The sequence below is a fragment of the Mytilus edulis genome, chromosome 3, assembly GCF_963676685.1.
Source record: "Mytilus edulis chromosome 3, xbMytEdul2.2, whole genome shotgun sequence".
Taxonomy (NCBI): Eukaryota; Metazoa; Mollusca; class Bivalvia; order Mytilida; family Mytilidae; genus Mytilus; species Mytilus edulis.
The window spans coordinates 48,242,348-48,269,819 of record NC_092346.1 but is presented as its reverse complement, the minus strand read 5'-3'; the positions used below and the strand labels follow the sequence as shown (position 1 = coordinate 48,269,819).

At 30.4% G+C, this 27,472-nt stretch overlaps 1 protein-coding gene across 1 annotated transcript; it reads left to right on the top strand.

Annotated features, from left to right (window-relative positions):
* Positions 1-136: 136 nt before the first annotated feature.
* LOC139516693 (vacuolar protein sorting-associated protein 54-like) lies at positions 137-27,472 on the top strand. Its single transcript, XM_071306946.1, has 26 exons — positions 137-540; positions 1,572-1,858; positions 2,304-2,376; positions 2,874-2,908; positions 3,952-4,080; positions 6,446-6,588; positions 7,534-7,633; positions 8,766-8,908; positions 9,437-9,563; positions 10,038-10,145; positions 10,697-10,758; positions 11,367-11,463; positions 11,986-12,116; positions 13,057-13,192; positions 14,603-14,734; positions 15,253-15,302; positions 15,655-15,737; positions 16,417-16,452; positions 16,809-16,863; positions 17,735-17,840; positions 18,309-18,396; positions 18,863-18,984; positions 22,173-22,253; positions 23,154-23,261; positions 23,847-23,941; positions 24,792-27,472. The coding sequence occupies exons 1-26, from the start codon at positions 288-290 to the stop codon at positions 24,892-24,894; spliced, it is 2,883 nt and encodes a 960-aa protein (XP_071163047.1). The 5' UTR covers positions 137-287; the 3' UTR covers positions 24,895-27,472.

The following is a 27,472-nucleotide window of genomic DNA, read 5'->3' as shown; positions in this document are numbered from 1 at the left end:
GACTACATCTCAAAGTCAAACATTCAGGCGTCATCCAAAGCCACTGTCAATAGCAAAGATATGGTATTGATCCGTTGTGGCTGTCTATATTTTTAATTATTCTTTTGGGTTTAAGACATATTTTACCGTCATTGGTTCTAAATTTATTTCACCGGAAGTACGTCCAACAACAAAAATCTGAAACCGAAAAACAAATCGATGTCAATTTAATCCACATTTTAGGACATAAACCTATAAATAATGTAGACTGTACTTCATTAATTGAAAATGAAGTAACATTGACTGCAATGACCACTGTAAATAATGTACAAGGTGCACACATTTCACCTTGGAGACGATGCGGGTTGTGTTTGGTAGACTTTAAATCTTCCAAAGACTTTTGTCGTCATTTACGTCAAAGCCATTGTACAAAAGAAGGAGGATCATATGTTTGTAGATATGGAGCAAATAATATATGTCCATCACTACCTCTAGAGGGTGTCAGTGATATGGACTACGAAAATCATATAACAAGAGACCATGCAGGAAAGCACTTGCATGGTAGGTTTTCCCGTTTACTTTTATAACATAACCAACACACAAAAAAAGATAAATAACATTGGAAAATTACAAATAAAGGCTGTGCTCTACAATACCAATGAACAGGTTGGGAACAAGGATCTCCTGTAATTGGTGATCGCAATACTGGTATACCAGTATTGTCCACAATACTGGTATACCAGTATTGTCCACAATACTGGTACGGTGCAGTCCGGTGTATCTGCGCACCTAAGACTTATGACTTCACTTCATTCAACTGATAAAACAAATAAATGGATAATATTGTGTGAAAACATTCATAACATACTTTTATTTCATAAAACTATCTGTTTGTTTGGTTTCACCCCCAAGATTTTGTGCAACGTGTGTTCAAAATAAGAGAAACCCCTGTTCTGAGAGTTCCTTCAATGTCCGGTGATTTCGTGCATGCCTTCCAAAAATAGCTTATTTTAAATAAAGGAAAAATTTTCTGCTACGAAATATAGCTGAATTTGAACCAAGCACACTGCCAAGGATGAGAGCAAAACTTATCTCAATCTAATATAAATTTGACTTAAGTAGAACAAATTTTATCTGATGACGTAATTTTTTTAATGAACGTTGGCCAAATATTGTAAATCACGGGATTTGATGAAAACAGATGCATACATCATCTTAAAGATATTCTTAATATTTAATAAAAACTACACAATCACTTTTTTCCTTACAATAAATGCTTAATTTCTTCATCTATCAATATAATAAAAAAATTATCAATTTATTTTTTGCCCTTATATAAAAAAAGAATGAAATTCATATTTCTTTGTATTTTATTAAAAAAATTGTTGATCAATAACAAGCTTAAGACTGTTTTCAACCATGTTCGCCTTTTTCATGTTTGTATCAATACAACACCATCAATAAGTCACACGTTTTGTTTTTATGAATTAGAATTCACTTTATACAATAATTACAGTATTCAACAATTTAGAAATATTAGTTCATGTACATGTACATCTGCACTACATTTTGTTTTCCTTTTTAAATTCTAGCACATGGTAGGAACAGAAGTCTTGAATATAATGAAGCTTCACCACCACCTTCAGCGACAGACAATGCTCCATCAGTTGTACAGGATCAGTTAAGATGGACAGTATACAATGCTACAGTTAACCTACCAGCAGCATTAAATGATCCCAATAGAACAAAGAGAGAGACTGACTTCTTCACTAAAACCTGGGGACAAGATTTTTATGAGCATTCACATATTCCAAAATCAACTTATATACCAGATATCAGCAGAAAATATTTTGAGAAATATAAAAATAGGATTTCAAAAGTAAATATGATGTATGATAAGAACTAAATGTACTTCAAGACTAATAATAATTATATGTATTTTGAAAACAATGACACTCAGAAACTTGAAATTGTAGTTTCATAAGATGACATGTAAATTAGAAATTGTATAAAAAGCTTTGTGGGGTATACCTTAATGAGACCCAACCAACAGACTCCGGAAAAAAATTAAACATGATAAAATGTTCTTATATATCTTGTCCCTATCCATATGGTACTATATTAAAAAAAATTCACCATGCTAACAGCTTACTGATATATTTCCACCTGATGTGGAAATTTTATTAGGTTTATAAGAAATACTTTTATATAACTTAAAAGAGAAGTTCTCATCAATAGTCAGTCATATTGTTGAATTTGAGTTCATAGACATTTACAATTGTTTTATGTATTATAACTATTGTAATTCTGCTGTTACATTTTAGCGATACAAGAAGTACATCAGAAGTACAAGTAATTCTGATTCAGTTAGTGGTGAGACATACCTACATCAGTTAGGTGAGGTTACTTATGGACTGTGAGAAATAATAATACGATAATTTTGTTACAAAAAAAAAATCTTTTTTTCTGTCTATTGTGCATTTTTATAAACAACTAAGATAATTCAAACATGCATTAAAATAATTTTTTTTGTTTTATGTAGGGTGATTTACATGAACAGAACAGCATTAGAAATCTAATTGCCAAAATTTATAAATATAGACTGTACAGACTATCATATCAAAGAATAATTGTCAATTTTGTAATTTAGATATAAGTACTGGTAATAGATTTCCATATATACTAAGAAGCAAATATTTGTCTTAAAGTTTATTAAACAGATATTAAGTAACTAAAACAACTGGTTTTTTTTGGTCCATTTGAAATAAAGGTTGTTTATATCTTAAAGATTATTTTTACCAGACATTAGACAGGATTAATACTTTTTTTTAATTTTTTATTTTTTATTATATGAAATATTTTATAAATGTGAAGATGTGTTGTTGTTTTTTCAGAAAAGAGTAGATCAGAATTGCAAGAAATTCCAAAGGTATGACACTCTTTTTTTTATTAGACTTAGTATTCTCCTAAGACTCCCATTTCAGCATTAGGCATAAATGAAGGGTTTTCAAGAGAATGATGTATCATAATCTGTATGAAATCCATATTGAGTTATATGCCTTGACATCACATGGGATGCACTTGATTTGACTATTTTATTGAGGGTTGTATGTTATCTTATACATGTACTACTTGTCATTTTTTTTCTGGCAAAATTAATTATTTCAATTCTAAATTTAAGATAAATTGATTTATTGAATGATTATTGTAATAGTTCTTAAAAAGAATGAACAGCAATCAAGATTTATTGAATTATTTGTCACAAATTTTACAAAACACATTTAAATGGATTTATTAGCAGTTCCAAAATTAAATTACACCATTTATTTTAACACCATTAGTTTGGGCCTGGTTACCATATACCAGAAAGTAGTACATTTTTAACACAAAATAGTTCCTACACTTGGGTGTGACTTTCAAAATATGTAGAATATTTAGGTACTTTTGGTATCAAATGAAAACTTAATGGCTGGTGGTCATTGTAGAACACTTTTTGACTTATGATTTTGAATAATAAAAAAAATGCATGAAATTTAAAAAAGGGATACATTTTGACTGTTTGTCAGATCTGAAGTACCTATTTTTGGTACCTTCAAAGTTCTTTGAACCAGTTCTTTCTAATGTGCCATTAATGGTATGTTGTTTTTTCAGTACAAAAAACCAATAAGAGTTGTTTTGACATATAATGATTGTTGCTTTATTTGAACTAAAAACAAAGGAACTGTGCCTGCTTGAAATTGAGGAATGTATGTAGACAGCAATGGGGCCATTAATTAGTGTTCTTCCTATTAATTCTTATTTTTCAGTTGTAGAAACTAGGCAAAAACTCTTGAAAACAAAAATTGTTAGTATGAAAATGCAGATAATACATTATTAATTTGTATATACTGTATGATTGATATGTTTCATTTTACACATTTCAATATACATTGCAGTTGTGTATATTTATTTATGTATTATGTCTTGTTTCAGCTTTACCTGTTACAGAATTTTGATTTGGAACACACAGATACATTTAATTCTGTATTTCCGTGGTCTATGATAGAAGATTCTAAAAAGTCTTCACCCGGTCACCAGTCCTCAAAGTTACTGCAAGAAAAGGTATATTTTGTTATGATATAATATTTTCAAACATTTACACAACCAACATGACCAATGTAGAAAGGTTATCAATATTTTTTTTTTAATTTTGGTATTCAAAACAATCTATTTTTCACAAAAAATAATGTCCAGTTCTGACTGCTGCTAAAATGTATATGTATAGTATAACCTTTCATAAAGACTTTATAAGAAGACACTTAGTCACTCACAAGTCCAAAACAGGGCATGGCACTGCTCATCCATATTACTAATAAAGGATTTTTTTCTATTCATTATGTTATCATAATGTTTCCAAAAAAGAGTGACTCCCATGAAGTAAAATCTTTCTCAAATATTCATCATGAGCTGTTAATTAGTATTAACAAAATACACTTTGCAAAATTTAATGCAGTATTCTAACATGACGTCCTTCAAACGCTTTGAGTACACACCCGTGGTAAAATATGAATATATTGCCAGTGCTCAGGGTTTCCGCTGGCGGTCGCCATTTTCGCAATTTGCGAAAAAATAATAATTGTGGCGATAAAAATTCGTCATTTGCGAAAGAATTTGGCGAAAGAAATATATAGAACGATTTATTTTCCTCCATCTTGTTTATTTACTTTTTTCGAGTTTCTCAGACTTTACCTATCAGACAATTCTCGGAATTCACCTTGACATCATTAAGATTTGGACAAAAAAATCAATAATCAGCTGATTGCATTTTATAGCTATCGACAACAAAGGACTAATTAATAAAGGTGTTGATTGAATTGTTTGACAAAATGATATGGTTAAATGGCTTCCGCTAAATGTCACATACAGAATTTATTTACCACTTTGCGACGCACGTGTTTGAAGCAAACTTTTGACGTCTCCTCTCTTTTTAAAGATAGTTTAGAAAAGATAGCTGTTGTTGTGACGAAAAATTTTCAAAAACAAGAAAAATCTCCGATTTAAAACTTTAATTATCCTTTGACTTTAATAAAGGTATTTGATTCTAAAGGGAGACTACTTTAAAGTCGTTTGAGTGACACGTGTGTTTCAAGCATAGTTTTACGTCTCAACTTTTTCATTTACGATGGTCAAAAAATGAAACCTGCCGTTATGAAGAAATCTATCCAAAAGGTTGGGAACAACCCCTTGAATGAGAGTAGCCCTTCAATGTTAATATGACTACACATGAAATGAGGGATCAAAATATCATGTGATAAAAGCTTTTGTTTTGTTGTAAAAACCACTTCTTAGTACAAAATTAAAGGGCACATCAATATTTTTCTTTTAAAGAGACTTTCCCTATGAACTATACTGGTATTATATAATCAAAACCTGTCCATTAATTTTGTTGTATTCCAGGACTTATATCTTCTTTATTATTAAAAGTATAGTGGCCCCCTCATTTAGAAAAGTTGTTTAAAATACAATGAATATTTTCCCCTTTTATGTTAAAAACAAAATCTGTTGTTTTAAAGTAAATGTTTAGTGTTTATTCATTAAATGTAGACTCTAGAATAATCATAGACACAATTGGGCAAAATCACCTCATTTAAGGGAAAAAGGGGGTGGGGTGTAAGAAAAAAAGGTAAATCTTTAAAGAAAAATATAGTTATATCTTACTTGGCGAAAAAAATAATAAAGTGGCGAAAAATATATTGTTTTGGCGAAAGAGGTGGCGAAAAAAATAATTGACCCAGGGGAAACCCTGCCAGTGCTGTTCCGATTGTACTCCCACGTCATATGCTTTTTTATGAATGAGATACCCGACGTCATAGAACAATGACGTTAGAATGTAAGCATTTTACGGGAAAATACAGGCTTGTGAATCCGAAAATCATCACAAGGAAACATACACAAATGATGCTAAAATGTGGCAAAAGCCCTTTATTGTACATCATATAAGACATATAAATAAATTATCATTCAAATTCATCCAAAACTGTCTAAATACATTATTTCAAATAGTTTAAGCATGTCACTATACATGTAATGCAGTTTGCTCCGTTCTTTTACGCTAGTTTATTAGTGCGTTTATTTATGGGAACGGCAAATATTTGCCTACACCTAGAGCGCTTCGATCCAAAAGAATTGCCGTATGTGTCCTATCAGAATCGAAATAATTCATGGGGGCTTGAATATATCTAGATTTTACCACGGGTTGTCCCTTTATGCCGATATTTTACCCCTCGCTATCGCTCAGGGGTAAAATATTTGTCATAAAGGGCCAACCCGTGGTAAAATCACGATATACTCAAGCCCCCATGAATTATTTCTTAATTAGATTATAGCTCCTATAGCCATTACTATATATATCATTACATAGAAGTGATACTATTGATAAAGATTTTATGAATAAATGAATTGAGACAGTTTCTTTTGTTTTTTTTAGCTAAGTCATTATTTAGATATAATAGAAGTTCATATAGCCAGACAGATATCTACCAAGTCTGATGCCTTCTTTCAAGCTATGTCATCTCATGATAAACTACAAGAAGATATGATGAAAACATGTCAGTCTATCAAACAACTCAGGTAAGCTATGTCATCTCATGATAAACTACAAGAAGATATGATGAAAACATGTCAGTCTATCAAACAACTCATGTAAGCTATGTCATCTCATGATAAACTACAAGAAGATATGATGAAAACATGTCAGTCTATCAAACAACTCAGGTAAGTAGTATGTTATCTTATCAAGGAAATACAACCATCCATTGGAATAAGTTGATATTGATCAGGTTATTTGAATTCTTGCAGGTTGAATTGTCTCATTATGGATTGTCCACTGTAGTTTATTAATGGGATATTTAAATTTCTTCTGAACATCATTCTCTTTATTTATTTTGCTCATTTCTTTACCAGTGATATAGACACAGACCTCCCAGTCCTAGTTGATATACATGATATATGAATACATGTACATAGCATTAAATTCTATCACAGCTATTGGAGGGATTTAACTGCTCTGCTCAATACAAAATTGAGCTTGTTCCTAATTTTATTGTAATGCTTGCAAATCTGGAAAGGTTATTTTGTAAACTGTCAGATAATTATTTCTTACATATTCATTTTATATTTGTTCTAGTTGGCTGAATTATTGTGATATACTAGTATCTACAGACATGGGCCTTCATGTTGTATTTACACATCTAATATTCAGTCTGTCAAACATCTTGTTAGTTTTCTGTATATTATATTAATGTATTTTAGTCTACAGCTGATCCTTTATCTGTTTCCTGACACATAGTGTTGCTTGAAACTATATTATTTTGAGATAACAGCTGTGTATGTTGAAAAAAATAAATACTGCACAAGCAAGGTGAAATTATGGTTAGTGAGCACTTGTAGTTATAGAATAACTAATGGAATAACCACGTTTATTTCACATGTGAAATTATCGGTTTTTATTTAACTGGGAAATCAATGTAATTCATTGCAACCAAGGTAATAATAATGAATATATATGTTTGACAGGCATAAAGTACAGCAGATAGATGAAGTGTTAGCCAAAGGATCACTAAAAGTAATAAAATTACAGCAGGCAAGACGGAATCATATAAATTTGTATGAAAAGGTAAGAAAGAATTATACATAGTTGAATAGTAAGGTATCATGGATCTCATGTCTTTAGTAGTCCCTAAGTCTTTTTATAATAAAAATTTATAAATTAATTGATAAACAAAGGGTATGGGGTATAATCCATCTATGGCACAAAATTAGTACATGCACAGCACAAACACACAAAAAGTAAAAGAAGAGCGCTTTTATTACTGTTCTACATATCAAATTCTAATGCAACAACGTTTGTAACGTTCATTTTGATTGGATAACGTCACTTTCTTACATGGCATCAATTGACAATTGATGCTATGGGACGTACGCGCAAGCGCAGACAGCATATGACAGATTTTAAATACATGTTTTAACGTTGTTTTCTGTCAGTTTCATTAGAAAGGAGATAACAATATTGTATTTTAAGCCTTGACGGCATCAATTTGGGATTTGATGGTCGCAACGCGTCGCCAGTAAACTTAATTTGCGACCATCAAATCCCCTATTGATGCCGTCGAAGCTTAAAATACAATACAGTTATCTCCTAAGTCACAGGGAGATATGCAATACAGAGTAAAATAATGGTACCTCACTGTCAGTTTAAGACTGCTCTAGTAAGGTCTTGAGTGGGATTGTTGACAAAAATGATTTGGATAGACTTTGTTCCACATTACGCCACCACATTGTGCCTGCTTAAAAAATACATACTACAAAGTAGAACTCATTTTCAATTGTATGCATCTGATGTGAATATATTTTTACAGTAGTTCTGTGCTATTTTGTTGTTGTTGCCCTATTAATTTGAAAAGTGATATTATGACAGTGTTGTTTGATATGATAGTGGTTCACAAGTTACCGAATATAATAACTTACGGTTATTGAATTCATCAACATATGATTAAACTTAAAATAACAAAGATCACAAAGATAAGATATTTTTTTTAAAGGACGGACAGACGAACGAACAAACAGATGCACAGATCAGAAAACATAATGCCCATAAATGGGCATATAAACATTTTGGCTAAAAAAATCTCTGTTGTTTACATTCAAAATGTATTTTCAATGTATTGAATAAGAACTCATATGAGCAAATATGCACCGTATTAAAGTTTGTTAAATTTGTTATATTTACTGGATAATGTTTTATACAGTTGAAGATGATGGCTACAGTACACCAAACCCAGCCTACAATCCAGTTATTGTTATCTACTAATGAGTTTGTAGGAGCCTTAGATTTAATATCCACTACACAAGAAGTGCTATCACAGGAACTTCCTGGGGTCCATAGTTTTAGGTGCGTAAATTTCCAATGTTAACAAATGATTAAGGGAAAAAAATTTAACATTCAATTGAATTAGAAAAGTGAAAATTGTCAAATTATTCAACATCTACATCAACATGACATTTGAAGTTTAAATTGAAAAAAATAAAAGTACTATAAAAAGTAAAACACTGGGTTTAGAATGTTAACTTGAGTTAAATGGAAGACTTGCTCATACAAACTGGCTCATATGAATGTTGTTTGTTTAAAACCATTATACTAACAAATGAATCTCACAGATTTTCAATCACTTATACTTATACTTATGACTCAATTTAGGAAATATTTTTTAAAACAACTTTCAGCTCAGTTGTCAGTGCTTCATTGCTGACTTGATTTATAAAATTCTTTTCTAAAATTCCCTATTGGTAAAGTAAGAAGTAACTACGAAAATAAGGAAAATATAGACATGATAGAATTGAGCAATAAGGATATATGGGCAACATAGGTTGTTGAAATGTAAATTCCAACAAATATATTTATATGAAACTTCAATTTTAGACATTTGGGATCCCAGTTAGCAGAAATGGAAAATCTAATAGAGAAAATGTTACAAGAAGATTTTGCTAAATGTATATCATCAGATTTGAATAGACCAGTCACAGATACCATTCCATTATTAGAGGAGGTAAATATTTGGACTTTTTTTTATGAATGTCCATTGTTTGATAAATATTAACGGAAAGGATTGACATACTGTTTGAAATGATTAAGAATTTTTAGATATTTTTGAAATAGAATTATGGTTTGTTGAAAATATTTGTGATTGATATTTATACATATTTTGAATTGGTATTAAAAGTAGTTGTGGTGAAAACAATATTTTATATAAAGTACAGATAGAAAGAACTAAAATGTTAAACAATACTACCATCTAATCTAGATCAGAAAATCACTCTTTTGGAAAATGAAACACCACATATATGCAATGTTATGATCATGTCTTATATTTATTTAGATAAAATCAAACAGATCTGAGAGAAAATAAACAAAATGAATGAACATCAAAAGGCAAAAAATTTAGGGGAAAATTTCAAATCTTGGAATAGTAAGTTTTCATTTTTACAACTGAATTCTGTAACTTAGTATTTTTATTTTACAGGAAAAGTTAGTGTCTTTGGTATTTGGTATGATTAGGAAAGACAAGTTTAATTTTGTGGACATGTATAGAGAGGAAGCCTTTACAGCTATTAGAGCCTGTGTCAAACAGGTACATATTCATAATCCATTTACAGTTTATGTTATTGTTACAGCTGATATCCTAATGCTAGCAAGTTAAAGGTTTGGTTTGCTTGCTTGCTTGCTTTGTTTGTATTAATGTTTACTCAAGCATTGTAGTTAAGATTGACATATGAAAACAATAAAAAGAGGGGGAGTTAAAGATGCATACATTATATTTAAATTTGATTGGACATTATCAAATAATCAGATTTTATTATATACAGGTTTAACTCTGTCTACATGTATTGTTTACATGTAGTAGAGAAGTCATTTGTGGCCCATTGATTTAGAAGTTTTATAAATCAATAAAATATAACATATTCTTACAGATATTCTTACTACAGTAGTATGTTACATGTGAAATTGATAACATATTTGATTTTTGTCTTACATATTTATTTTAAGCCTTTTCTGCATTTAAGCTAAGCAGCCCTTAGTTTACTATAATCATAGTTCTGTTGGTAATAAGAAAAAGAACAAATGAGGAATTCAAAGGAATTTAATTTTTAAAAACATTTTAAATGACCAATTTATTTGCAGACTGTGGTAGAAGCAGTATCAGAGGCAGATAATGTAGAAACTTCAGATGACAATGTAACTAGGTAGGTTTCACACAGGAATTCATTGGGTATTCATCCATGACAATGTAACTAGGTAGGTTTCACACAGTAATTCATTAGGTATTCATCCATGACAATGTAACTAGGTAGGTTTCACACAGTAATTCATTGGGTATTCATCCATGACAATGTAACTGGGTAGGTTTCACACAGTAATTCATTGGGTATTCATCCATGACAATGTAACTAGGTAGGTTTCACACAGTAATTCATTGGGTATTCATCCATGACAATGTAACTAGGTAGGTTTCACACAGTAATTCATTGGGTATTCATCCATCACACAGATTCACAGCAAAAAAATTAAAAACAAAGAAACATTGCCACTCATTGATTTTATTTATATTTTTTTTGTGTTTTTTTTGTTAAACATATTTTCCCCGAAATAAGCATAAAATTGTGATCATGGCAAATCTCTCATATGGATATTATCAAGTAACCACTTAAGGAACCGCAGGCTCCCACCCATGAAAAGTCATGAATGAAAACAATATTTAGGATAGGATAGTATTCTTATACAAACTTCAATGTCAAATAAAATTATTTTTAAAATGTATCATGAACAAATAGTTTACATTTAAATTTTTTAGTCTTGGAGACCAAATGAGAATGTTAGACTACAAACAGTGGATGGAGTTACTCTGTAAAATATTCTCCAATCTCCTAATTCTCTTAAAGAGAGGACAGGTAAGTTCATATCTTACTACAAACACACTGGATGATTAATGGAGGTTGGAATCCCTTTCTCCTCAAGGTTTCCTTGGCTAACAAGGCACCATATTCATGTTTTCAAGTTTCATTTTAAGATAATTTTTGATTTTTGCTATTTTCTTTATTCTCACATAACAATAAAAGATAGTACCATCAAAATAAAAAGAGGCATGCAGTATTTATATAGGAACAATACCATATTATTATATACCACAAAAAATACTGGCCTACATGTTATGACCATCAATAAGGAATAGTCAACCTGGCAATATTACAGTATTTTAGAAATAGAATACAAGTTATAGATCATTTTTAAGATGCTTGTAAGATAAAAGATTGTATGGACAGTATTTATGTAAAAATATTTTATCTAACAACAAAAAATAAAAGCACACAGTGATAAAAAAAAATAAACAGCATAAAAAAATAACAAAATTTTAAGACTTTAGCCAATCAGAAATACTCTCTTGATTTTGATAAAGAGTATTTGTTTCTTAGACATTCCAAGGTGTAATAGGTGATGTGATAGGGATCACAGCTGGTAGAACTAAGGCTCCTAGTCCTGTCTCAACACCCACAGAAGATAAAGAATGTACCCTAGAGGAACCATCACATCTCCATGTTTCTGTGTAAGTATGGTGTGCAAAAGACATAGATTTTTATGTGTTTTACTTATATAGCATACCTGAGCAATTTGTCAGTCAGAAAAATATCCCCCCCCCCCCCCCCCCCCCCTCATGTTTGAACCTGCATTTTCATTCAATATGTTAGTTAGTGCCTAAAAGGTTATTCCATTTGATATTCTATTTCAGTATGATCTATTATAATATTCCTGCAGGTAAAATGTAAAATTATAAAATGGCTTCCAATATTTCTTTATTCTTAGCTATGCTTCACTGACTTTTTTGCACTGTTAACATCATTCACATGTTTTCTGATCAGATGAATTTACATGTAGTATAAGCTTTTAAATACTCCATTTAAAAGAAGTTTCTTTACAACACAGAGCAAATATTAATTATGATTTGAAAGAAAAATGCCATTTCCATAAAAGTTTTTTTGTTTTAAGACAAACTGTTATTATGCCTTTTTATTTCTTATAAAACCATGTTTAAGAAAGTTATTTGCAATTACTGAATTTACAGTAGATATCATTTGGATATGATTAAATTAACTATAGAATAAGCATACATTGTCTCGAAATATCAATGTTATTTGTACAAGGCTTAGAAACAGGTTGCGAGGCTGTGCCTGTTCGAGTCGAGTACAAACAACATTGATATATTGAGTAAATGTATGGTGATTCTTTATATACTACAACTCTTATAACTGTTTTAAATGAAGTATTTAGGGTAAAAACCATCATTTCTTTGAGCGGAAAACTTAAAATTTCCGCGACCTGTATGTTTTATTGACGTTATAGATAAAACTCTACGGAAACACATTGTCAACGTAATAAACAAGGCGATATATGGTCAGTGACTGTATATCACATATAAATATAGAGTGAATGCAATTTGACTGCTCAAATAGCACAGCTGCAGTATATACATCTTTATTATACTTTAGGAGTGAGGATGCAGCAGATATGTTGATATCAGATGATGATTATTCCAGAGTACAAAGTAGTCTTTGTGATATGATGTATGCTATATGTGATCATGCACATGACCGATGTGTCAAGGTCATAGTAGCAAGGTCAAAGGTTAGTATTATATATTGTATGCTATCTGTAAGCATGTACATTACTGATGTGTCAAGGTCATATGGGCATGGTCCATTCTTAGTATTTTTACCAGTCTTAGGTAATATAGCATTAGTAATGTAGTTTTATAGACATATAGCAAAAAACATGCAGTAAATCTTATTGTTTGGATTTTTTTAAGGCCTCACTGTTACTAAAAAAGAACAAAAAGAAATATGGTGCATCCTCTTTTTCTGAATTTTGCAAATATTGAAATATTATCAGAAAAACTTCATGCAAAATAATGTTTGTTTTGTTGATGTTCCTACCTAAGAAATCATTCATCAGATAATTTGTCACTTATCAACAGGACAGACAATTGACTTTGACCTTTTGAGTATGGCATTCCATAATAACTGCAATTTGGGTTAAAAATGTTAACAATGTTATTAATATATTTGCAAAGAGAAAGGTAAGTAAAGAATGTGGGATTGTTTTTTATTTATTTTTTTACATTTTATTACTTATTACTTTTTTACAATAATGTTTTGATTGAAATCATATTGAACCTACCAGTGGCAAGAAAATTAGTTAATTTTGTTACTTATAGCATGTTTATTAAAATTAGTTATAAAAATCAACTTAGGATAAGTGCCATATTCAAATATCCTGTAATACATTACATTATATTTTGATAACTCTTTTTCCCATAAACTGAAGCTGTTAATTTACAATCTTTTCTGTAGGCAAACTAAACAGATGAATTTTGTGTTGAGCACTTGTAATATAAAGTATCTGTGATGTGAAAAAAAGACATTCTGATTATTCTATTCTTTTAAGTAATTAGCATATTATGTCATTTATGACTTATGCAAAAAATTGTTAGGTATATAATTTTAATTTTTTGTCAGACTTAATAATATTATAGGGTTATTGCATGAATATTGGGGAATATTGTCCCGAGTAAAATTTTATATTGCACGAGCTTGCGAGTATTCCCCAATATTCATGCAATAACCCTTTTATTGTATAGCAATATAATATTTGAAAGTAAAAATTGGTTTATCCTAAGATTTTGTCATTTATGACGTGATGAATTTTGAAGATTTATTGCACTAGTGCAATATTAGAATTTATTGCATGCTAACTATTGGTTACTTTCTGTTGGAAATGTTATATTGCTATACAATAATAAAGATTATTTTGTTAGTCATTATGAAGCTGTGATACAGTCTAGTGAGATGAAAAAGTAGAATTTGTTAAAGCAAATGGGTATTTATTTGTAACTCTAGTCTGAATATCTGAATTTTGATAATGTGATTCTGGTTAAACCTTTTAAGTGTTTTAATAATTTTACATTTTTATTGCATTCCAAGTTACACAGGGAATAATCAAGGATTTAAATGAAAGATATTTTTTATGTTTTTGCAGGATGGCTTTTTAGAGAGATTATCTTCTACTGAATTTGTTCAATTATCCAGAACTGTAGAAAATTTTGTAACAGATTGTGAATTTACATGTGGTAGGAGGAGTACATCATTAAGACTTAGTTTGCAGTCACAGGTGAGCTCTAAACATAGAATGATATATGTTGAATTGGTCCCCAAGAACACCAGGAAAATTATAAGAACAAAATAAGTAATAAGAATATTCAAATGAATTGGTGCTATCCTAGCAAGAATTTATCAACCTTTGTTTTAAAGGGGTAGACCTTGGTTCAGGGAGATAACTCTTTAAATCAGTCAAGCGTTTGTAAAAGTCAAGTTCATCAATGTATTTTAAGCATTTACCTGAAACAGATTGAAAATAATCTATGTAACCTAGAAGCTTAGAATATGTTTTTGAAAATGGTTGACACAAACGTACTGATGATTTTAAGAGTTATTTCCCTTAACCTAGGTCTACCTCCTTAATGTTTGCATTTTAGATATGTTCTTTTGTATCTCTGACAAGGGAAAAAGGAATATGACTTTATTGATTTTACACTTTTTATGAATGAATTATCATGTAAATATACTTTGGAAAAGAAAAAAAATAAGTAGCACATAAAAAGTGTTTATGATAATTTATATTCTTAACAGGCAACAAAGTTCGTAAACAGATTCCATGAAGAAAGAAGACAAAAGTTAAGGTAATTGACATACATTTTCGATTATTACCATATTTTTAAAGTTTATAGGTCAAAATATCAGCTGATTTAATTACACACAAAAGAACATGTGAAAAATAAATATGATGTACAGAAACCAATGACCACTACTGAATTATTAGCTCCTGACTTGTGACAGTCACATAATGAGTTGGTGTTAAATATGTTTGGGGTGCCCAACCCTCCCAGTTACAAGGAACAGTGGTGTAACAGCAAAACATAAGAAAAAAAAACTATAAAAATAATTCTATAAAAGGCCTGGCTTACACTTGATGCATCCTTGAGATTTGTTAACATGGATAGAATATTTATATCTTTTTTTTTTTGTTTTTAGTTTGATATTAGACAATGAAAGATGGAAGCAAGCAGATGTTCCTGCAGAGTTCCAAGAATTAGTTGACCATATTACAAAATCAGGTAACAACAAATCTAAATGTACCAATAAAATATATATTGCACCTTAGAAATTTTCTGGTTTATAAATAAGGAGAGTGGTATGATTGTTATTGAAAAACTCCATCAAAAACCAAAGGATAAAGATTGGTTTGGATATTTCAGAATAGCTGAAAGTTTATTTTAAAACTAGAATGCTAGTTCTCTCCCACATACTATTATAAGGATGGATGTTGAATGTCTGAATTTGTACATTTCAATCTTTTTACCTCATTTAGCTTTCCAATGTTGATGTAATAAAATAGAGATGTTGAGACATTGAGATTACCCACTTGTTTGGTATATGTAAATAAAATAATAGTTCTGTAAATTATATAACACACATACAACAACACTGACAATAACATCTGAATCTAAAAAAAAATAACCTGCTGTAAATTTTATGTCTGAGGTGTTTTCTGGATTTACCAGCATCAAGAAAATTCAAAGCCAACTTTTAAAAGCAAAGGATCTATTAGTCTATAAACTCTGGAAGAGCTATATTTTTCAAAAGGTTTCGTAAATCCATCTAAGTTAATGATATGAAGAGTTATGAATACATGTATTTCATTAAGTTTATCGCATAATTAGAATTATTATTTGTTATTAAAAACCTTTTAATCTGCTTGAAGAAAAGTATATATTTGATTATATTTTAATCAAGGTTCAATCTGCATTCCCGAAAGAACACAAGATAAAGGTAAATATGAATTTATATGAAATTTAGAATGGAAACCAAACTTTTTATGAAAAATCTGAAGTAATAACTCAAGATTTATTTTTGTCATGAAAGGCCTGTAAAAGTTGTGTATTTGCTAGATATTTTTAAGGAATATATTCAGATTAGTGTTTATATGTTGAAAAGATTATTGAGATTAATCAGTAGTTTCTTATTAAATAAATACATGTGTATAAAAATCTTCTATTTCCAATTTTACTAATATTCTTCATGAATGAAGAAATTTTATCACAAATGATTTAAAAAACCAATAGTATGCTGAAATTGACTTAAAAAGTATGATGTACTTAAAAATTGATATTATTGAATATTTTCAGACAAAAAACCTTCCGAATCACTGAAAGTAGAAGAACAAAACTTTACTCTTGTTGGGTATGTATAAACATTTCTGTGTAATATCTGACATTGATGTTATATCTGATATTTCATAACTATATAATGTTACACATAGATGATATACTATCATTCTGTTATATGATACTACACAATTTAACAATATTTGTGTCGCCATAACCCTTATTGATTACCACTTCTATGAGAAAAAATGCCATTTGACCTTAACAGCTGAGTTATTATGCCCCACCTACAATAGTAGAGGGGCATTATGTTTTCTGTTCTGTCCCTCCGTTCGTCCGTCCGTCCGTCTGTGCCTCCGTTCGTCCGTCCGGTTAAAGTTTTTGGTCGAGGTAGTTTTTGATGAAGCTGAAGTCCAATCAACTTGAAACTTAATACACGTGTTCCCCATGATATGATCTTTCTAATTTTAATGCCAAATTATAGTTTTGACCCCAATTTCAAGGTACACTGAACATAGAAAATGATAGTGCAAAGTTCAGGTTAAAGTTTTTGGTCAAGGTAGTTTTTGATGAAGTTAAAGTTACATCAACTTGAAACTTAGTACACATGTTCCCTATGATATGATTTTTCTAATTTTAATTCCAAATTAAAGTTTTGACCCCAATTTCACAGTCCACTGAACATAGAAAATGATAGTGGGAGCGGGGCATCCGTGTACTATGGACACATTCTTGTTTTGTTATATTTTTGAATTGTTGTTAGATAATGACCATTATACATGATAAAAAGTGTTTCACAAAAACTTGAAAGTTTATAAAAAAAAATGTATCGAAACAACATCAGTAAAAAAAAATAATGAGTGTAGCTAAAGGGTTATAAAATTTTGGCATATTTGTTTATTTCAGGTTCTTTATTTTATTTTATAAGTTACATTTACTATTTACAGGACTGTGTTACTGTTGTTAAAGATGATGGTAGAATATTGTCAGTGTGTAGATGACATTCCATCGGCTGCCCCAGATTTACTCACTAGACTTGTAGATTTATTAAAAGTAAGTTATATGACAATAATGCATTATATAAAATGTTTGCATGTCAGAACACCTAAGGAAGTTCAAACTTTAAAATGTGTACCCAAGGCTACAGAAAAATTGAAGAATCTAAAAAAAAACACTATTTCTAAACTTGAAATATTTGTTCTGTGAGCTTATGTATAAATGCAGTGTATATAAAGTAAATTGAATAAATATTACATTACAATTAGAGGTTTGACAAGTGTGGTGTTTTTTGTGTGTGTGTTTTTTTTTTGGGGGGGGGGAGTGTCTAGGAATACTAGGCACACACAAAAATACTGTATATTGGTCGATGATTAGTTGAATTGTTGCATTTATTTTCATACGCAGGTCACATGTCGTACAATAAAAAACTTACTTAAAGAGGATATATTTGCATATTAAGATTAAAAAAAAATTTTACTTACTCAATTATAACAATAAATATTTGTCTTAATTTTATTTCAGATTTTTAATTCAAGAACTTGTCAGTTAGTATTGGGTGCTGGTGCATTGCAGTTGGTAGGATTAAAGACAATCTCCACTAGAAATTTAGGTATTAAGTGCTTTTGAATTAGTAGATTGGTATTTTATGTACAAATTAATTTTTTTCCATAATTATGATCCTATTTTAAAATAGTTTACTTTTATTTATTTAAATATAAATCTTTTGAAGACAAATTCTTAACTATATCCCTTTAGATGTGAAATCTTGGGAGAAAAAAAAACTTTGCATCAGAAAAAGACGTCTAACTCATGAAATAGGGTCTCTAGTCCTCTTTGAGACACTAATTGTGTAATAGTCTTATCAACATGTGAATATGAATTCAAACTTATGTTGCTAATAGGGATTTTTTTTGGTGCTATTTTATCTTTAAAGTTAGCTAAAGATTTAAAACACAAAAAAGAAAATTCTGTCAACTGCCAATTTTTCAGTTGTAATTTATTGAACATTATATAAATTGTCAACAATATTGTTTACAGCAATAAGTGTTTAAAACTACCATACTACTTCATTTCAGCCTTGGCTTCAAGATGTTTGCAGCTCATTGTATACTTTATGCCAAAAGTCAGACAACATTTTGAAGACAGACTTATTTCTAAGAATAAAACCATGTTAAAACATTTAGACCAAGCAAATAAGGTATGTACAAAGTCTAGATTGAACTAATTTCATGAGTATATATTTAAGACTGGAAATTATATGTATGGACTGTCAGATGTATCAATAATAACCATTGACTGGCCGAAGTATACCCTGGTTGTTGTACTAACACTAATTTACAAATTGTGTCTTCGATCAGCATTTGGATACACAACTGCAATCTCCGGCGCAGAGTTCATATCCGTTCCATACATGCTTTGCAATACTGCACTTAAGGTAGCACTCCACAGTTAGGTGTGTAGTTTCGCATTTTGGCCCCTGTGGATTTTTTAAATATGAGAGCTAGTGTGCAATAAAATTCATTTTTGGATAGCTGAGTATTTAAATAGCCTTTGTATTGGGTTTATATGAACATCAAGGTTATGTAATGTATGTAATATAGGCTGTTTTCTGTATGACAGTCCGTATTTGCATGTCCATACCATACATTGGTCCGGCAATTATTGTAATGTTTTTTTCCAACTTTTTATCGCACGAACTTTGTGATTGGATTTTACGAAAAAATGAGGCGAAAGACACCCATTTTTAGCTCACCTGACCTGAAAGGTCAAGTGAGCTTTTCTCATCACTTGGCGTCCGTCGTCCGTCGTCCTGCGTCCGTCGTCTGTCGTCCGTCGTCCGTCGTCCGTCGTCCGTAAACTTTTACAAAAATCTTCTCCTCTGAAACTACTGGGCCAAATTCTACCAAACTTGGCCACAATCATCCTTGGGGTATCTAGTTTAAAAAATGTGTGGCGTGACCCGTCAAACCAACCAAGATGGCCGCCATGGCTAAAAATAGAACATAGGGGTAAAATGCAGTTTTTGGCTAATAACTCAAAAACTAAAGCATTTAGAGCAAATCTGACGAGGGTAAAATGGTTGATCAGGTCAAGATCTATCTGCCTTGAAATTTTCAGACGAATAGGACAACCTGTTGTTGGGTTGCTGCCTGTGAAATGGTTATTTTAAGGAAATTTTGCAGTTTTTGGTTATTATCTTGAATACTATTATAGATAGAGATAAACTGTAAACAGCAATAATGTTCAGCAAAGTAAGACCTACAAATAAGTCAACATGACCAAAATTGTCAGTTGACCCCTTAAAGAGTTATTGCCCTTTATAGTCAATTTTTAACAACTTTTCGTCATTTTTTGTAACTTTTCTAAAAATCTTCTTCTCCAAAACTACTTTGCCAAATTCAACCAAACTTGGCCACAATTATCATTGTGGTTTATAGTTTAAAAAATGTGTCCGATGACCCAGCCTGCCAAACAAAATGGCCGACATGGCTAAAATTAGAACATAGTGGTAAAATGCAGTTTTTGCTTTATATCTTTGAAACTAAGACATTTAGGGCAAATCTTTCAAGATTTAAGTGTCCATCAGAATAAGATATATCCCCTCACAAATTTTGAGTTGAATCGGACAACCTGTTGTTGGGTTGCTGCCCTAAAATTGGTGATTTTAAGGAAATTTTGCAGTTTTTGGTTATTATCTTGAATACTATTATAGATAGAGATAAACTGTAAACAGCAATAATGTTCAGCAAAGTAAGATCTACAAATAAGTCAGCATGATCAAAATTGTTAGAGGACCCCTTAAGGAGTTATTGCCCTTTATAGTCAATATTGAACAACTTTTCGTCATTTTTGTAACTTGTATAAAAATCTTTTCTAAAACGACTTGGCCAAATTTAACCAAACTTGGCCACAATCATAATACTAGGGTATCTATTTTAAAAAAAAGTGTCTAATGACCCCGCCTACCAACGAAGATGGCCGACATCAGTAAACACATTAACAGGTGAGCGACACAGGCTCTTGAGAGCCTCTAGTTTATTTGATCATTAGGAAGATTTAAGAAAACAGTTTCTAAAAAGGTATCACTCAAAGGCATTGAAATTCTAGTTTGATCCAAATTTTGGGGGGATATATGACATGTTCACCCCCCTTTTTGCAATATTTTATGGTAAATAAATGCTGAATGTTGCCATGGATACACATACAAGGAATTAATTTTCACCCTTTTAACTTTGGAAAATTGAATCTATGGAAGATACTGATTACATACATATGCACATGTACAACACAAACAGTAAGGTTAATGTATTAAAAATCCAGGAATAGGAGATGATAAAATATTTTGGGGCTCATTTTTAATTTTATTTTCTAACTGTGGAGTGCTACCTAATATGACCTCGAGATCATATTGAGTGTAGTGTTACAAAGTATTGAATGGAACGGATATGTGATTTCTGCGCCGGAGATTGGCACAACTGGACCTTTGTTTCAATGTAAGTCTAAAACATAGGATAAACTATTTTCGAAGCTAAAAGAATATTATGATAACAATCAGACTTAACCATTAAGCTATGGAGGCTTTTCAAAGATATAAGACCTGCCAATATAAAAAGTTTTTGTCATCCTAAAAGCGTGAGGGTTTTTTCTGATCCAGAAATAACTGTTTTCTTCTAAAAGAAATTCAGAGACATTTTAGAAAACCAAGATTATATTACCTTTCATTTGTTAAATTAATAAAAGAGCATTATTTATGAAAAAAGTGTTGAAAGATACTAAGCAGACATTAAAAAATCATAAGGCAAAGAGAAACTTACATCTCCATAGCAGGAGGGTTGAGATCTCACAAACATGTTTAACCCCGCCGCATTTTTGCGCCTGTCCCAAGTCAGGAGCCTCTGGCCTTTGTTAGTCTTGTATTATTTTAATTTAAGTTTCTTGTGTACAATTTGGAAATTAGTATGGCGTTCATTATCACTGAACTAGTATATATTTGTTTAGGGGCCAGTTGAAGGACACCTCCGGGTGCGGGAATTTCTTGCTACATTGAAGACCTGTTGGTGACCTTCTGCTGTTGTTTTTTTCTATGGTCGGGTTGTTGTCTCTTTGGCACATTCCCCATTTCCATTCTCAATTTTATCTCCATAGCAAAAGGTTAAAGAAAGAAAAGGAAAAGACAAACAAATCACATAGAAAACTAAAAATAAGTGTCAGTAAGAAAGCAAGTCCATTAATACAAATTAAAATTGACATGTAAAGGTCACAATATTATTAATAGTTTAATACACAGACATCTATTACAAAAAGTTATTAAAACATTGCTTTCCTCTTCAGCAATGTTCGTTCCTTACATATTTTTGTGAGTAATTTTTCTTTGTTTTTTTTCAGGATTATAATGACCATATCAATGAGATTACAAATAAACTAGTCAGTGTGATGGAGAGTGTCATACAAGCCCAGCTAGTCAGGGTAAAGTATTTATAAACTGCTATGTTACTTTGTAACAGAGGGGGCATGAAGTTTTACCCTTGTTAGTCTGTATGTACGTCTCAAAATTGGTTTTGTTCTCTAATTTGTCTCGACCAAATGTTATAAAACTTGTACACAATGCTTATAACCACAAAACACAGATCAAGTTGGAATTTTGGTAGTGTCATTTTAACCATTCTAGAGTTATGCCCTTTTATAAATCGAAAAATTGCTAAATTTTTAGTTTCCATTCTGTTACTTAAGTTTGCCTCAACCTAATGTTATGAAATTTATACACAATGCTTTTCACAACGAAATACAAATCAAGTTTTAATTTTGGTGGGGTCACTTTAACCATTCTTGAGTTATGCCCATTTATAAATGAAAAAAAAAAAAAAAAATATTTTAGGTTCCATTCTCTAACTTAAGTTGCCTCAACTAAATGTTATGAAACTTGTACACAATGTTTATTTCCACAAACATGGATCAAGTTGAATTTTGGTGGTGTCACTTTAACCATTATCAAGTTATGCCCCTTTATAAATTGAAAAAATTGCAAAATTTTTAATTTCCATTCTGTAACTTAAGTTTGCCCCAACCAAACATTCTGAAACATATAAACAATACTTATTACCACAAAACTCAGATCAAGTTCAAATTTGGGCAGCATCACTTTTAACTTTCTTGAGTTATGTCCCTTTATAATGTTGTATTCAAGCAGGGGCATCATCTGTGTCCATGGGGACACATTCTCCATTTATTAATATAATGCGAAGTATGTTAGGAAAATATTTTTATTCGTTTTTAAGTGAAACAAATTGTGTAGATTAATCTATTGTTGTATATTATCATTAGAAAGTGTTATTAGGAACAATAGTTTAGTTTTATTTATTTTTTCAGTGGGAGGTGAAAGCACCAATGCCTTCACAGTGTTTTAGAGCAATATGTAAACAGATTAGTAAAATGCATGAAGCTGTGATAGATATATTACCATTAAATCAAATCCAGGTAATATATTTATGAATGAATATGTACATGTACATGTGTAAAGCTATCAAACTCCATAGACAATTTTCTAATATGTGCATTTTCCTGTAAATATCTTTTGTCCCAATGGTTATTTTATTGCATCACAATAAGAACTCATTGTTTAATGATGTCATTTACACAGATTTTCCTTGTGGCAACAGGTGGAACTTTTTCTTTAAAAAAAAAATCTTAAGATTGGTCTTTAGATAATTACAGTTTAGTTCAAATTCTAAAGCTGATCACAAAAGAGCATTGCATTTTATCATTTTATTCAGTTGTTTTCAAAACATAATCTTTGGAATCAGTCATTCAAACAAAAAATCTCTGAAGGTCAGCCCACAGTGGAAATCAGTACAGTATAGCTTATATTGGAACATCCTCTTGCTCATTTGAATTTATTTGGTGACTGCATCAGTTTCTTCTTTTGTGGTTACTATACCAGTTTATTTTGTTGTAGAAACTGTAATAATAAATGAATGTTCAAGTTTTTTTATAGAACTGTTAAAACATTTAGTTTAATATTTTGTAATTTCTGTTTAATACCAGATTTCTGTTTTCTTTCAGGATTTGTTCTCTAGAATAAATTCATCTTTTAAAGACTTGTTACGTCAACAACTATTAAAGTTAGAAGTTACCAATAATGGCGGTCCACAATATGGGTACAGTATAATATTTATATTTTCAAAGCTTTAACAGCTATATCTCTTTATTTATACATTTGTGTATATGGGTTAAATAGGTTTATGAGCGAAACACATTTTTTAAATGAAATGCAACAGTTAATATAAAATAATGAGATTTTGGTATGATTGCAAATGAGACAAATATCCTCAAGAGACCAAAAGGCCTACATATTAGCAACTATAATTTACTGTACAGTGAGACAAACCCATCCACATAGCAAGATATAAAAACCCAAAATAACAAATTGTAAAACAATTCAAATGTAAAAAAAACCAATGGCTGATTTAAGTACAACAAAGCTAATGAAAAACAAATATTTATACAAAAGTTCATGTTTATGTCTGCTAAATGCAAAGATTCTAAGATTAATCAACATTCTCTTTTTGAAGATGGTTTACTCTTGTGTCTGACATTCTACTAAAAATTCAATATTATTATGATAAAAAAAAAATTTCAGAGTATGATGATTATTATGGAGAAAACCAATTTGCTAGCTCTAAAAATAAATTGTTATTTGATTTTTTTGGTCATTAAAATTCAGCTTGTTCCACTGAAATAACAGTTTTTACAATATGTGTTAATTCTTATCTGTTGAACCCTTGATAACACCACAAACACCCCAATAATTTGAAGGTGTTTATTTTCCTTTAATTTACAAACACACAAATTCATTTTAAAAATAAATATAAAATACATTCATTGGAAAGTGACAGATTTAGTATATTCAACAAATGGCAGACATTTTATATAAAGATTACAAAAATGTATTAAAAAAGTTTGTTGTTTTATTTGTTATATTTTTCTAATAACTTATTTCATTTACAGGTTAGTGACTTCAGATGTAGCATTCTATTCAGGAACTTATAAAACCTTACGAGGACTGGAACATTTATGTAACAATATGTCAGATTTGTGGAATGGATTATAATGAAGCATCTATGGAGGGCATTTTATTTAATTCTTATTACTTCTTTAATTTTTATTTTATTAAGATACTATACAATCTTCTTCACTCTTTCTGTGATTTATGTCATACCAGATGGGAAGTGACCTTATACAAAACTAAACTGGAAGAAAAAAAAGAAACTGCAGCCAGAGGTTTATAAGGTGAAGTTAAACATAAACAGTATTGGCTATTAGTTTTACATCCCAATTGTTGATGTACCTACTCATATTTTTATGTTTTCATGTTTCCTTAACTTTGTAAACCTGTATTGCCATTTTTAACACTACAAAGTTATGAAACAAATGTTTAATTATAGGCCAGTTTATATATATATGGGATTCAGAAGAACAGATAACGGCATTTTGTTAATTGCAAAAAAACATTCTATTTTTTTTCATTCAATTTTATTGTATCCACTTTGTAATCTGTGGGTTTCTCCTCAGTTAGAAAGCTTTGTCACTGATTTTAAGAGTTCTTATTAAATTTTCTAGACTTGTAACAGTTTGACTAGAGATTTGACTAGGAAAGAGATTGACATATTAAATAGAGTCTTGTCTATTTTTAAAGACCATAAAAAGACCTCTATTTGTCTTTTGGGATTTTTTGGTGACATTGGGTTGTTGTCTCAATTAACTTAAATTGAAAAGATCTCATAAAAAACAACCATGTAAGCATATAATTCATAATGAACATGATTTAAGGGATAAAATAGCATTGATATAATTGATGGCACTTGTATTACAAACATATTACGGATTCAAACAGTTATCTCCCTTACCTCAAGTATACTTTCTTTAGTAGACTTATGTTTTCTCTCAGCAAACTTCAGAAAAGGCATACATTTAGTATGTTTATTCCTCATACTTGTCCTATTGTAGAGAAGTTCAAAAAATAAGACTTGTATTAGTTTAGACACATGTTGACACCCCTTATTCTCTACCTCAGCATTAATTCATGTACTAGGATTAAGAAACCAAATTTAAATGTAACTGTGAGGGCACGCATAAAAAGATTGCTTTAATAACCAGCAACTAATTTTGCTATGCAGTTTTTATAGTTTGTTGAGACATAATAGTTTAAGCAAGTTTGAACTGGCCTTGTCTTACATAAAGGAATTTAAAGAGGTTGTGAAATTTTCCTTTTTTTAATCTTTAGCTTGCAATCTCAATTAATATCCTATTTGTTCAGATCTATTCCAGATGTTATCCTTGATCCATCCTCAATGCCTGCTACTATCTTCAAATACTCCCAACTTTTCTTTTCTGCTCTCAAATTTCTATCTTACCTGTTAAGTTTCTTCAGATATATCTTTATAAGTAATTATGGCTTGTTTATTATTTACTAAGTCTCAATGTTTTTGTACAAATTACATTCATTGCCTTTTGTAGGGTGAGTGCCTACCTCTCGATATGTAAAATGAGACTTACAACCACCAACTATCTGATGGGTCATAGGTTGCCTGTTGCACATACTCTTTTCTTATAATGGCAGTCAAAATTGCATCCCTTCATCCTAAAAAAAGCTTTTGAAAGGATTTATTGTGACTAAGTCATTATTTACGATATTACATTTATAATATATGCAAGCTTTTTTTCTCCCTTGCTTATTTTTCTTTCAGTAAAGTATTTATATTTTGCAACACATATGTTATGGTCTGATGAGAAAAATCTATTACACACCTTATGTGCATTTCTCCACACATCATGGTGTAGGTTCACAAATGTTTGATTAAGCTAAGACACATTTCAAATTTCTTTTCTTCAAGTAAATGCAATATGTCCTTCATTTTTCAAAACATCCAAGTTTATTTAGTACTGCATTTTCAGGACTTACTTTCCATTTGAGAATATTCAAACCTAAGTTGGATACCTAAAAACATATTAACATACAGGGGAAAGAAGGATACAAAACAAAAAGTAAATCAGGGTCACAATAACATTAATGATTACTCTATTATTTTGATAAATTGGAACACAAGGTCAATATTTCAATTGTGTTGATTATCCCTTAAAGTAGTTGGCAAATAAGGATACTTTTTTTGGTCCCAGCAAAATGTAGCATTGGTGATATGACATGCTGACACGAAACTGCAACTTTAAGAATATATAAATTATTTCATTTTTGAAAGTGCATATTTTTTCATTTATATAAAGAAACTAAATCTAGAGAAACTAGCATGTGATTTGAAAGAGACAGATTTTTATAGAACTAGGTCAAGTTTGTAATAAAGAGGTATTTATTATTGCAACTTTCCTGCAACACATTTCTCATTTTTGAACATGCTTAAAACCCAAATGCTCCTCAACTTTACACCAAAACATGTAGATATTTGTAATGTGTGAAAGGGTACAGTATAAAAGAGTCTTTCTATTTCATTTAAATATTTATTTTGTTGGTGTTTGTCTCTCCTATGAATTGTGTTATTTTATTTATTTACTTGTTTCTACTACAAGTTGTGACAAACTTTACAAGGATTATATTTTGTGATATGAATTTGCTATTTAAATATTACTATGAAATTGTTATTGATTATGGAACAAGTAAAAAAATTCCAAACTAT

What these genes read in the sequence shown, in the direction of transcription:
- LOC139516693 (XM_071306946.1), top strand. Translation starts at nt 288, where the DNA reads ATGACCACTGTAAATAATGTACAAGGTGCACACATTTCACCTTGGAGA. An exon ending in TCACATCTCCATGTTTCTGT is followed by an intron (nt 12,117 to 13,056) that starts GTAAGTATGGTG and finishes ATTATACTTTAG; the next exon opens with GAGTGAGGATGCAGCAGATA. An exon ending in GAAAGAAGACAAAAGTTAAG is followed by an intron (nt 15,303 to 15,654) that starts GTAATTGACATA and finishes TTTTGTTTTTAG; the next exon opens with TTTGATATTAGACAATGAAA.